The following is a 13727-nucleotide window of genomic DNA, read 5'->3' on the forward strand; positions in this document are numbered from 1 at the left end:
CAAATCTCTTCATATCCTCCTTATCCAGAGGAATGGAATAGAAACAATCCTTGATGTCTATAACCCAAAGAGGCCATTCTCTAGGAAGCTGAGTAGGAGATGGAAGTCCAGGCTGAAGAGTTCCCATAGTTTCCATCTGTTCGTTCACTTTTCTTAAATCAGTGAGCATCCTCCATTTTCCCGATTTCTTTTTTACAACGAACACTGGTGAATTCCAAGGACTTAGAGAAGGTTGTAAATGCCCTTGTTCAAGCTGTTCCTGTACTATATCTAATAAGGCCTGAATTTTATCGCTACTTAAGGGCCACTGTTCTATCCACACTGGTGTATCAGTTTTCCATTGGATAGGAACAGGTGAAAGTGTTGGCAGGCCTTCAACAGCAGCCCTGCTTAAAAAACCGAAGTACTCATTTTTAACCCCAATTGTTGTAAAACGTCTTTTCCCCACAGATTGATGGGGATTTTTTCAACTATAAAAGGAGTAAAAACTCCTGTTTTGCCTTCAAAAGTCCATCTCATAGGGGCAGCACTAACTTCAGCTGCTATTGATCCTCCTACTCCAGACATATAGGTATCTGCTTTAATCTTTGGCCAGTGACTGGGCCAACTGGCACCTCTAATAACTGTACGATCCGCACCTGTGTCTACTAATCCTTCCAATGGTAGGCCATTTATATAGATAATGAGCATAGGTCGGTCAGCCGTTACTGCTGCTGTCCAGTATATTCCTGGATTTTGTGGTCTAGAGTCAGAACCTGGGTGACTATCACGAGGCTGCTTATTAGGATTCTGTATGAGTAAACCTGATGCTACTACGTCTCCTGGGTGATAAGTCACACATTGTCTACCTGTATTAGTGACTGGGATATTATCTACACATTCCCCAGTTTCCCACATCAGTGTGTGGATGACACTGTTTTGTACATACAAGGAGGTGAAATGGTCAAGCCTACTGTGCCTGGAGGTAGGGGATCCATAGGCTGGAGAGGAACAGATTTCACCTCTCCAGGGGGTATCTCAGTTGTCCCAGCTGCATACAGCTCTATTCTCCTCAATTGTAATTCCCTTCTGCCATCAGGTTGCTTCCTGGCTGGTTGACTGTGTAATCCCCTTCTCCCATCATATGGCTTTCTGGCTGATTGGTCATGTCTGGGTACTGGACTTCTAGGCACTCTCTGAGTGCACCATTGGCTGCCATCATGCCCCAAGTGTTTTTTGCCTTGGGCCCCTCATCCGGTTTCCCTGAATCTGTCTGCATTCTGAGGCCCAATGGAAGCCTCTGTTGCATTTTGGACATGGGGTTTGGGGTCTTGTTCTCCCACCTTGTTTTCCCATTCTATCTCTATACCAACATTGAGCTTTCAGATGTCCTACTTTTCCACACTGAAAGCATCTACGAGTGTCTCTGGAAGTCCCTTGCCAAGAGGGACTCTGTCTTCTCATGTTTGGATTTTGGGAAGTCTGCATCATAGCCTGGCTATAAAAGGCACCTGTCTGATTCCTTCTCCACGTGTAGAGATGCAAGCAAATCCTCTCCCCCAAGCAGTTAGCCTATCTGGTCCCTTCCATTCACCACTTTCTGGATCTCTCCACATCACCTGACGATTATCTAAAGATAGTGGAGCTGCTCGCACTGGACACTGCTCTTCTGGTGGCTTGAATCCTACATAATTAATGAAACTCTGAAAGCCACAATAAATTTTGTCCCGGTTCAAGACATGTTTTAGTGATGGATTTCCAGTCATTCAGGGTTAAGAGTTCATAAGACAAATTATCCAGTAACATCTTCACATAAGATGATGTAGCCCCATAAAGAGTGCAAGCCTTTTTCAAATCTTTAATTTTTCCCAAATTAAAAGGAGTGTATTTTCTCTCTTTTTGACCTAAGGAGTTGAGCTCTTCAATCACAGGATATGCATTTATAAAATCAGATATATCTTCTCCTTCATTTTTTGCTTTAATTAATGCTTTTTCTAATCTTGTCAAATTCTGCTTTACAGGAGAAGCTGACTGTGTTTCTGTCTCTCTCCCTCCCCCTTGTTCCACCCATGAAGGGTTAATTGCGGGGGGAGGGTCATGAGATGTGCAATCACCTAATTCCTCCTGCTGTGAAGTATCATACTCAGAATTGTAATTAACTCCATTCTCATCTGATTCATCCTCCTTTTCACCTAGTAAAGTTGGCACTTCTTCCTCCTGTACTTTCCTTTTCATCATTCTATCACTTAAATAACTTCTTATAGCCAATTGTATTACATTATATGTATTAATTATTGAGTTAGGCCCATTTTTATCATAGAATTGACAAAGATCCTCTCCAACCAATTTCCATTCATTTAGATCTACTTCCTTATCAAGAGAGAAACAAGGACATATGTCCTTTACAGTTTGTAAAAATTCAGTGATTTGCTGTAAACTTATAATTAAACCTTGGCTTTCCATAATTTTGACAATGCTCTCTAAACATTTTCCTTGAACAGAAACAGGCTGTTTTCTAAATATCTGTCCCATCTTAGCTGAAATTCTACTTTAACTCTTCTAACAAAATTTCTTTGTTGCACTCACCCTAATTTCTGGGTTGATGAGTCTTTTCCACTGGATCAGGATCAGAGGCTTTTCCACTGGAATCAGGATCGGAGCTTTTCCACTGAAATCCACTGAGGGGGTCTGTTAGCCCCACGTTCAGGGCGCCAAAATGTTGTGAGTTCAAATGTTGGAGTTCTTATTCTTCTCAAAACACAGGGATTAGAGGCTTAGAGCCCTCCGAATATCTCCAAATCCAAAGGTTCTGATCCTTCAGCCTTTGCCTCTGCTTTCTTCAGCCTCCAGCCAGCTCCACTCTTCATGTCATTCCAGTGAAATCTGACCGAGAGCTTCTGTCTGTTTCTTTTATCCAAGAGGGAGGAATTGTGGGATACGAGAGAGAGGGATTATGGGTTTTCTCCCATAGTGCTCTCTGGCCCAAAGAGCTTCAAGGGAGGTGTGAACTCATAAAGGTACAAAGTTTACTTTGTGAAGCTGGCATACTTGTGAACTCCAATGAGTAAAGGTGTAAACACAAGCCTTGTATTAATTAGTTCTACTTAGTACCTCGTTTCAGGTTCTGCCCAAAACATCTTCTTGTAAGATTAGATCAACTCTAATTAGTTAGCAGTTTGTAAGGATTCCAACAGAATATCTTAAAAGCAGAAAGAGAAATGAATGAAATGAGTTAGTTGCAGGGGATACTTGGCGCTCAGAATGATGGTGAGGACACAGAGCCGGAGATGAAAAAACAGATTTTAGAAAGGAAAATGGTCATGGCAGGACATAGGACTGAACTACATAATTTGGGAAACAAAATGATTTTTATAAGATGATGCTACTTTTCATTCTACACTATTTCTCTCGTAAATTAATATGAAGCATAGCAAAAAAAGTGGGAGAGAAGGGAATAATCTATGCAGGCAATAACATAAAATAGTAGAAGAGAAAATTCAAATCCTGTTACTCTAGGCCCTTTAATTCCTCAAAGAAAACAAAATCAAGAAAAATCATGTATGTGTAAAGCTTATTAATCAGAAAACAAAATTCAGAATAGATTGAAAGGGAAAAGAAATAGTAAAAAAAAAAAACCCACCAAATAAATTAAAATTTATTTATATTATTATATAAAATATATATTATTATTTATTACATATTAATATATATTATAGAAAAAGAAGAGGATAAAAGAAAGGGAATTTTTGACTAATTACAATACAATGAAAGCAAAGGGGGCAAGAGGTAAATAGGAGCTGGAGAATCTTTAGGAATGGATTATCAATTAAATAGTTCAGCCAAAAATAATCACAAAGACAAAAAAAAAACTTAAAATAGGAAGAAGACATTATAAAAGCATACAACTTTCAAAGACAAGAATTTTGATGAATGAAAGGACTATGATTGCAGAATTTTAATGATATCATCTCCCTTTAGGTAGAGGTAATTTTTCAAGATGTAAATTAGAAATATGTGACTAGTTCAAGGATTTGTTTTACTTCATTATGCTATTTTATTAGAAGGGTTTTGATTTTCTTTTCTATTTTAACTTGATGGAGAGCAGGTTGGAAGGGGCAGAGGAAGGTATGAATAGGCTTCTCTATTTTCCTCCTCACACTGTTCTCCCTCCCAAAAATAAAAGAAAAAGAAAAGAAAGACGAGCAGAAGGAGTCTAAGAAAAAGAAGACCACATTAAAAATTACCTGTTGTACTTATGTACTTAAAGAGAAAAGAAAGCTCTACATAACAGATTTTTAATGTCATGTAAAATCCTTTTATGTCCTTCAACCAGTATGTATTATACCAGTAAAACAAAGGTAACATGACTGCAATTAAGAATGTCCATCTAACAATCATATGAAAGCTTATTCCTAATCAATAATAGAAGAAATAAAAATCAAAACAGTTATGAATACCAATAAAATGAAGGTAGCATGACTACAGTTAAGAATTGAAAAATAACAATCATATGAACCATTGTTTCTAATCACTAATAAGAGAAATAAAAATCAAAATAATTATGAGATTTTCTTAATACATAGAAAATAGGCAAAGATGGGAAAATATAGGAATATTTAATATTGAAATAGATACCAAGACACTGTTGTTAGTACTTTGAATTGGGCAAAAATTTGATATTGTGACTAATAATGTATTTTTTATTCATCCCTGTGATTCCAAACGTAGTCATATGCTCAAAGAAAATGAGTGATAAATATATATATATATATATATATTATATATACCAAAATATATTAGTATTTTTTGTAACAACAGAAATATAGCCACAAAGAAAATGTCCACAAATTAAAGAATAGAGAAAATAAATTTGAAAAATGAATTCAATTTCTTTCACAAGTGTTTTCAATTTCTACTTCAGTACATCCATGAATTTTATTTTAAATGAAGTATGTCTAATATGATCACTTGATAACACCGAATCAATCCATGTTACATAAAGGAGAAATTGATGACCAAAATTTGGATTGTTTTGATGTTTTCTATAATTAATTTCTTAAATGAAAATATCACTAAAGTGTGTGCAACTACAGTAAAGTTTTTGCTACAAAACCAAATAAGCCAGAACTATCCAAAGCAATTGCTCTTAAGTAATTTTAAAATCTTATAACTCTATGGGTTACTCAGCCTAAGGGGAATAGCTATGAATGTTCACCTATCTTATGGTTCCATTCGTAAAAATTGTCTTTTTTCCATAATGTTTATACCATTTCATCTAAATAAGAAAAAACAAAGACCAAGTATTTAAAAAAGAACTAAAATGGAGCAACCAAAATGATTAATGTTTGTGTAAGATACATATATTGTGGTCTTTTATATATTTTTTTAAATATACATTTAAAAACATCATTTTGAGAATGGGTCCACCATCTTCACCTCATTGCTGTAGGCTCTATGACACTGAAAAGCTTAAGAAGCCTGGCTTTAAGGAAATTCTGGATTATATAGATTATACCTTTATTATTAGATTATTATATTAGATTATATTAGAGCTAAAAGGAAGACAATATACTAAATTGAAAGTCAAGAGAAATACTTTCTACTTCAAACTCTATTGGTCATAGCTAGGAAACCTTAGGCAAATCCTTTATCTCCATAGACATTAATTCTCTCATCTGTACAAAAATGAATTTGGATTAGCTGACCTCTAGGAAATCTTCCAAATGTTCAAGGAAGATAACTGGAAGGAAAATTCATATTGGAAAAATACAAAAGAATTCATACTTTCTGTAATAGAAAAGATGAATCATAGAAAATGGAAGGTACTAGATAGTTACCATGTCAAACTCTTCTGAGAAAAAAGAAAAGTCAGAAAAAAATGTAAATGGAGTTGCAATTCACATTGCTATGCTGTGAATAAAATGAAGATAATGCTAATTGATTATTTAAAATAGTTTCTACCAGAAAGAAGGCACTGATTCATTTCTAGGAGTTGGCATGTTAAAAAAAAAAATACCTTGGATTGTATTTTTCCTGTTTTTTTTTTTTTTGTTGTTGTTGTTGTTTTTTTTTTTTTTTTTTTTTTTGGTAAATAAGAAAAATTGGTGTTTAATTCAATATATTAATGTGAGATTACAGTGTGTATATGAATACATATGTGTGTGTGTATTAAGAATTGCATTTGTTTCTGATGAGAAAGCATATTTAAATGAAAAGTACATGTTTTAAATTAATATCTTAGTAATCTCTGCTTGGAGAAGGTTGGAATATCTTGATATATTCCAAAAGGCAACTGATAATATTTGCATGAATGATAGATACATAAATGATCTGGCTTTTGTAATGCGTATCTTGTAAATTTAGGCCTACATCAGTGATAAAAAAATGTTACATTAATCAAATTGACTAGATATTACTAATTATCTTTATTTTACCCTAAATACTTCTTTTACTTAGAAAGTATAGCTACATAATTGAAGATATTTAATTAAGTGGTAATATGTCCCTTGAGGAGATAAATAATAAATGTATATTACTAAGATTTATTTTAATTAAAGTATCATTTTAGTGACAATAAACTAATTGGCTCAATTAATTAATTCTGAGGATTTTGCTCATAATTAAAAAACCTTAATGTGTTATTGAAGTTAACATTCTTAATAATTACGTTTATCATTTTTGTGACCAACTTAGGTTTTATTATTGGTAATGGTTATGTAATAATTTTAGGATATTTTTAAAAGATTTATTATCAAAATAACTGCAAATGTAGAACCTTCATGTGCTACTCTTTTGCTTATCTCTACTCATGTTACAAGGTTCTACCTCACTGATTTTATTTTGTTACAGTTTTACTTTGTAGTTTATTGTGACAGAAAAAATACACAAGGCTGACATTGTTATACATTGCAGTCTTGTTAAAATTGCCATATTAACTTATATTCCAGGTACATGAAAAACATTACAGCTGTCAGATGTTCTAAATTAGTGAAGTAAAAACTGTTTATACTTAATCTGAAATTATCATTATGCTTGTACTTTGTGATATTATTACCTTTCTTTGTTTTTCAATGTTTTCATTTGACAGACTTACTTCTAATCTATTTCAGTTTCAATAGCATGCTTAGCAAATACTTACTGGAGGTGTGGGGAAAGAAAATTAGCAATTAAGAAGCTTCTCTAGAAAAAATATATCTTTGCTTTCAAATATGTTGTGATCAGATCTTTTATTATTTCCAATATAGCCCGGTTAGCTTAGAGGCCTATCTCTCTGCTTGGTTCCAAGAGCTCTCTCCAAATGTCTTTAAATCCAAAGGTCTGGTCCTTCAGCCTCTGCCTCTGCTTTCTTCAGCCTCCAGCCAGCTCCAGTCTTCATGTCATTCCAGTGAAATCTCGACTTGTAGCGTCTTTACTCTCTAGAACTCTCCGACTGGCCCATTGGCCTATTTATGCTCCTTCCAGAGAGAGGGATTATGGGTAGTTCTACTTAGTACCTTGTTTCAGGTTCTGCCCAAAACATCTTCTTGTAAGATTAGATCAACTCTAATTACTTAGCAGTTAGTAAGGATTCCAACATCTCCCCCTTTCTTTTGTTTTAAAACATAGGGGGTTTCTGAGGGGGTACACATAAATCCATCAATATGGGCCAGAACTTTGTAACAGATATACATGGTATACATAAATCCATCAATATGGGAGGCATTATACATAATTTACATAAGTACATAGCAATATAACACAGGCTAGTAGTAATGTAACAACATGAATCAACCTAAAAATTTACACATGTCCATAAGTCCTAGAAACAGTCCAATAGGATTCCATTGTCCATTAGTTCATGTGCCAGGAATCCAATAGTTCCTGTAAGCCCTGAAGTACTGCAAAAGTCTCATCAACAATTTTTCATCTCAGGGAACCCAATGATTCTTGCTGGTTTTTCAAGAAGTAAAACAGTTTCATCTTGTGTTAGGAAATCCAATGATTCCTGAAGCTTTTAAAAGTCTTTTTAACAGTTTCATAGTCAGCCATCTGATTCTTTCTCCATCTGTGGAAATATAAGCAGATCCTCTTCCCCAAGCAGTTAATCTAATTCCCTTCTATTTACCAAATTTGGGATTTCTCCTCATCATCTGGTAATTACATTGGAGCCATTTGCATTGGATATTGCCTTGTTGTCTTAAAAGGCTGTATTCTTCCCAACTGTAATCCTGATTGCTTTTCTGTTGGTTGATGACATCAGAGTTCTGAATTTCTAAAGTCTTTCTGGGTGTAACCTCAGCTGCTATCATGCCCCACCTGTCTTTTGATTGATACTTTGGAGCTGGGCTTTGCCTCTCCTTCCTCTGGGTCAATATACATTTAGAGGCCCAGTGAAAGCCTCGGTTACATTTTGGACATGGGGTTTTGGGTTTTCTCTCACCCTGTCTTCTCATTGTATCTCTGTATCTACAATGAGCTCTCAAATGGCCAACTTTTCCGCACTTAAAACATCGACGAGTTTCTCTAGAATTCCTCTGCCAAGAAGGACCTTGTCTTTCCATGTTCATCATAGTCTGGGCATAATAAGCATTTGGGCCCACTGTGGCACAGCATCTTATGATTTCCTCTAAAGGAGCATCTTTGTCTAGCCCCCATATAATTCTTTTGCAAACCTCATTGGCATTTTCCTTAGCCAAATGTTTAGTCATTATTTCTGTTGCTGCATTATCTCCAATGGTTCTTATTACAGCTGTTTGTAAACATCCCACAAAATCTGCAAAAGTTTCATTGGGACCTTGCTCTATTTTTGTGAAAGCATTATTTCCATCTTTCTGTCCAGGAGAGAATTCCAAGCTTTTATTGCAGCCTTAGAAATTTGCTCATACACTGTTATGGGATAATAAATCTGTTCTGAACTCTCTGCATACTGACCTTCACCAGCTAGTTGGTCAAAAGTGATTTGTACAACAGCTCCTGTTTGCCTATTGTGTTGGGCTTGAACCCTACATAATTCATGAAACTCCGAAAGCCACAATAAATTTTGTCCCGTTCTAGACAAGTTTTCACTATGGATTTCCAGTCATTCGGGGTTAGGATTTCATAAGACAAATTATCCAGTAACATCTTCACATAAGATGATGTAGCCCCATAAAGAGTGCAACCCTTTTTCAAATCTTTAATTTTTCCCAAATTAAAAGGAGTGTATTTTCTCTCTTTTTGACCTGAGGAGTTGAGCTCTTCAATCACAGGATATGCATTTATAAAATCAGATATATCTTCTCCTTCATTTTTTGCTTTAATTAATGCTTTTTCTAATCTTGTCAAATTCTGCTTTACAGGAGAAGCTGACTGTGTTTCTGTCTCTCTCCCTTCCCCTTGTTCCACCCATGAAGGGTTAATTGCGGGGGGAGGGTCATGAGATGTGGAATCATCTAATTCCTCCTGCTGTGAAGTGTCATACTCAGAATTGTAATTAACTCCATTCTCATCTGATTCATCCTCCTTTTCACCTAGTAAAGTTGGCACTTTTTCCTCCTGTACTTTCCTTTTCATCATTCTATCACTTAAATAACTTCTTATAGCCAATTGTATTACATTATATGTATTAATTATTGAGTTAGGCCCATTTTTATCATAGAATTGACAAAGATCCTCTCCAACCAATTTCCATTCATTTAGATCTAATTCCTTATCAAGAGAGAAACAAGGACATATGTCCTTTACAGTTTGTAAAAGTTCAGTGATTTGCTGTAAACTTATAATTAAACCTTGGCTTTCCATAACTTTGACAATGCTCTCTAAACATTTCCCTTGAACAGAAACAGGCTGTTTTCTAAATATCTGTCCCATCTTAGATGAAATTCTACTTTAACTCTTCTAACAAAATTTCTTTGTTGCACTCACCCTAATTTCTGGGTTGAAGTTTTTTCCACTGGATCAGGATCAGAGTCTTTTCCACTTGAATCAGGATCGGAGCTTTTCCACTGAAATCCACTGAGGGGTCTGTTTGTCCCACGTTCAGGGCGCCAAAATGTGGTGAGCTTTTTCTTCTCAAAAAGCAGCCAGGTGATAAGAGTTCAGATCTTTTATTGTTTCCAATATAACCCGGTTAGCTTAGAGGCCTATCTCTCTGCTTGGTTCCAAGAGCTCTCTCCAAATGTCTTTAAATCCAAAGGTCTGGTCCTTCAGCCTCTGCCTCTGCTTTCTTCAGCCTCCAGCCAGCTCCAGTCTTCATGTCATTCCAGTGAAATCTCGACTTGTAGCGTCTTTACTCTCTAGAACTCTCCGACTGGCCCATTGGCCTATTTATGCTCCTTCCAGAGAAAGGGATTATGGGTAGTTCTACTTAGTACCTTGTTTCAGGTTCTGCCCAAAACATCTTCTTGTAAGATTAGATCAACTCTAATTAGTTAGCAGTTAGTAAGGATTCCAACACAAATATATCTTCAAAAACATAATACGGCTTTCAGTCATTTGTAGTCCTCTTATACTTTTAGAGTGACTGTGGCAAATGGGTAGAAAGGTGAAAATTTCTCAAAAAAAGAAAATACTATATTCTTTCTTCTTGTTTATTTGAAATAAGCCTTAGAACTTCAATCAAACTGAGGTCCCTTCCTGATCAATTAAGAAAAAAAAAAAAGCTAGATTATAGAGGACTGAAACTCTGAAAAAGGTGTGCTTGAATCAGACAACTGAGCACTTAAGGCTACTTAACTATTTGATATGAGCCAATGACTCTGTTAGCATATGTTTGGATAAATCGCTCTTCTCACTGTTTGGTGCTTACTGAATGTTTGGTGTTAAGATAATTGTAGACCAGGATTTGAGGGCGGGGTGAGAGAGGGGATAGAGAGTCACTTTGCGGCAGGATGAAGAGAAGAGAAGTTGGTGACTTTGGACTCGAGAATCCAGGATACATCATTTGCAAGCCTTGTGGCAGTTTGTCTGTCTCCTTCACTTCTCCCCCTAAAGACCAAGGACTTTAATTTATCCTGACTCTGGCTGAACCCAAGACCCTCCAAGGAACTAGCCTGAACTTCCCACTAGACTTTAAAAAAAAGACTTGGTTTGGAAAGTTCTTATATGCTATTTCATTGGCTCATTATGACTTCAAGGATACATATTATTATTTTCCTCATTCTACAGTAAAAGAAACTGAAGCATAGAGAGGTTAATTGTCTTGTCCATTATGAGAGCTAGAACAGCATATCTAAGGGACTATTTGAACTTCTGTCTTCTATCTTCAAAATCTATCTCCATTCACTATGCTAACCCAACTCAAAGATGAAATATTTTCTGTTCTTTGAACAATGATTCCAATCAACAGCTTTTTCCTTCAAATAAGAATTGGAAATAATAAAAACTATTAGCTAATTGTCCAAGATCTAATAAACTGAATTTTTCTAAATTCTAATCCCCATGAGGGCAGTCTATATACTATTTTATCTTAATCATTTACTTCCAGTGGGGTCTTATATCTACTAAAAACTCAAAGTTTTCTATAACGTCTTATTTCAGTGTCAATTGTTAGTAACTATGATCTTGAAGGCTAAGCCAAAAGAATTTAATCTCTGGTGCATTTTACTATGATTGAAAGAGGAGAAATTCTACTCCTGTGAGTGTGTATTCCACTGAGTGATATATCTGCATATATTTACATATATACACACACATATGTGTGTGTGTGTGTGTTATATATAATATATAATTTCTTTAACTAGTACAAACTATTTTGAAAAGTACCAATTTATTATTAAGAATTAGTTTACATTTGGAAATTCATAGTTCTCTTCATTCTTACTTTTTTCTCCCATTATTTGCTTTTAAATTCTAGATTTCTTTTCTGCAAATGAAATTTTGCAATTATTTTGTCTATTTCTCTAATGTAAATCACTGTGTAGTTTTTATTTTTTACCACCAAATCTTTAAATGATTTTGGTAGTATATTTTTATCATATTGATGTGGCCCACCCATAAACAATGACTATAACTCCAATATTTAAATATTGTTTTATTTCTGCAAAGACTCTGTACACATTGGTTTACACATAATACCAAGATAACTTAGAAAAATCCTCAGAATGTAGAGTGGATCATTTGTGGTGGGATTATGGGAATAATTAAGAAGTAAACATCGACATAAATAGTGATGTGTAATATTGAAGGGGATATATATATATATATATGCTATGAGATTTACTAATCAATTAATAGAAAGCTCTCAATGAATATTTGTTCTGAATTAAGAAATAAATCAATTAATGTAATCATAGAATCATTGCTTATAAACTTTGAGAGAGATTTAAAAATCCACCAGGATATTAGATGGATTTCCTTTACAGAATTTGTATGAGGCTCTGGTTAAAAGTTTCATAGGAGAAAAGCTGTGGATTATATTGTACATTATTTGATGAGTGGCCACATTGATAGATGGACGATTATCACTGATACATTAAAATATGCAAAAGAATTAATTTTCTGAACAAAAACATAAATTTTAGGAAAATTATTGCTTTCTAAAACATTTTGTTTTGATAGTAGTCTAATCAACTTCAAAAACGAATTATCCTTCCTACACAAAATGTATTACCTGAAAAAATTAAACAAAATTATTGTCATGATTTATACTGTTAAATATATATGAGATTCCATATTCCACTTTGTTATCCAAAAGAAACAATTGTTTCAATCTCAGTAGTACAGTACTAATATTATATGTTTTATAATTTTTATTTCATTGTTTTTATACTGTTGATATTTTGGGTGACTGTTTCCCTCCTTATTTTTACTAGTTCCCTGTTTCCCTGAATTCTTTATTTTCATTATTCCTTGTCCATATTATTCCATCTCCTGCCATCAACTTTTTTTTGTACAGGTAGCTCTTATTATCTTCCTCTTTCTTGTGTGCTCCATTTCAGGAAATCCTTAACTGCTCCCAAAGCACAGTTCATATCACTTTTTAGCCTTCTTTCCCATTGAAATTCTATTACTTTGTGTATATTTGTATCAACTGTATGTATGTTGTTACTTAGCTATAGGTATGTTTGTAATAAGAGTTATATAGAATGTAAGGTCCTTGAGAATAGTCTCTTTTTCCAGTTCTAGCCATCTAGGACAGGAATTTATCCCAGAGTATATACTTAATAAATGTTTTTGAATTGACTGTTTGTTTTTTTTTTGTTTTGTTTTTTTATCATCAGTAGACTTACAGCCTCATAGATGAGGACACAGTTATATCTAAGCCCAGTTCTTCCTCATCAATTCAAAACAAGATTTTTTTTCTTTCAAAAAGAAAGTTTTATAAAGAAAACTTTATAGAAAAATCAAGAACTTAATGAAAAAAAGCAAAATATGGCATACTGACCTGCAAAAAAAGGAAAACAGCTTACACTTAAAGAGTAACTTATTTTGTAAAGTTCATTCTGATGAAAAAAGGTAATTTTAATCAAAAGTAAACTTAATCAATCTATCCTTTGCATCATTCTTGAAATAGCCAGAGATGAATTTGAAATACAAAATCAATGGACAAAAGAAACTTAATATTAAATTAATCCATACATTATGAAAAGAAGTAACTCTTTGTTTACCTCCTCCAATGAATAGGCAACACAGATATCTTGTAAATATTATAAGTATCAGTGAAGTGATGAATGATTCTAAGGTTTTAAATCTCAGTCATTGGAAGGATGTTAATAAGCTCAGTAGAAATAGGGGAATCTAGAGGGAGACTGTGTTGGGAGCAAAAGATAAGCTCTATACAAGACATTTTG

General features: G+C 34.4%; 2 protein-coding genes across 3 annotated transcripts in view; one reads left to right on the forward strand and one right to left on the reverse strand.

Moving 5' to 3' along the window:
* The window catches only part of ATRNL1 (attractin like 1), a 1270304-nt gene that overhangs the window by 513650 nt on the left and 742927 nt on the right, over positions 1-13727 (forward strand). The window lies entirely within an intron of this gene.
* Positions 949-13727, reverse strand: part of LOC127551609 (uncharacterized) — a 224011-nt gene continuing 211232 nt past the window's right edge. The window contains exons 2-3 of one of the 2 annotated variants that reach the window (XM_051981497.1): positions 9180-10240; positions 949-1883 (exon numbers count right to left, since the gene is read on the reverse strand). In XM_051981497.1, the coding sequence (XP_051837457.1) occupies positions 1672-1883; positions 9180-9807 (840 nt within the window). In that variant the 5' untranslated portion in view covers positions 9808-10240 and the 3' untranslated portion in view covers positions 949-1671. The remainder of the gene's footprint in view (positions 1884-9179; positions 10241-13727) is intronic. The other variant, XM_051981496.1, reaches the window with a different exon arrangement.

This window comes from Antechinus flavipes, chromosome 2, assembly GCF_016432865.1.
Source record: "Antechinus flavipes isolate AdamAnt ecotype Samford, QLD, Australia chromosome 2, AdamAnt_v2, whole genome shotgun sequence".
Lineage (NCBI taxonomy): Eukaryota > Metazoa > Chordata > Mammalia > Dasyuromorphia > Dasyuridae > Antechinus > Antechinus flavipes.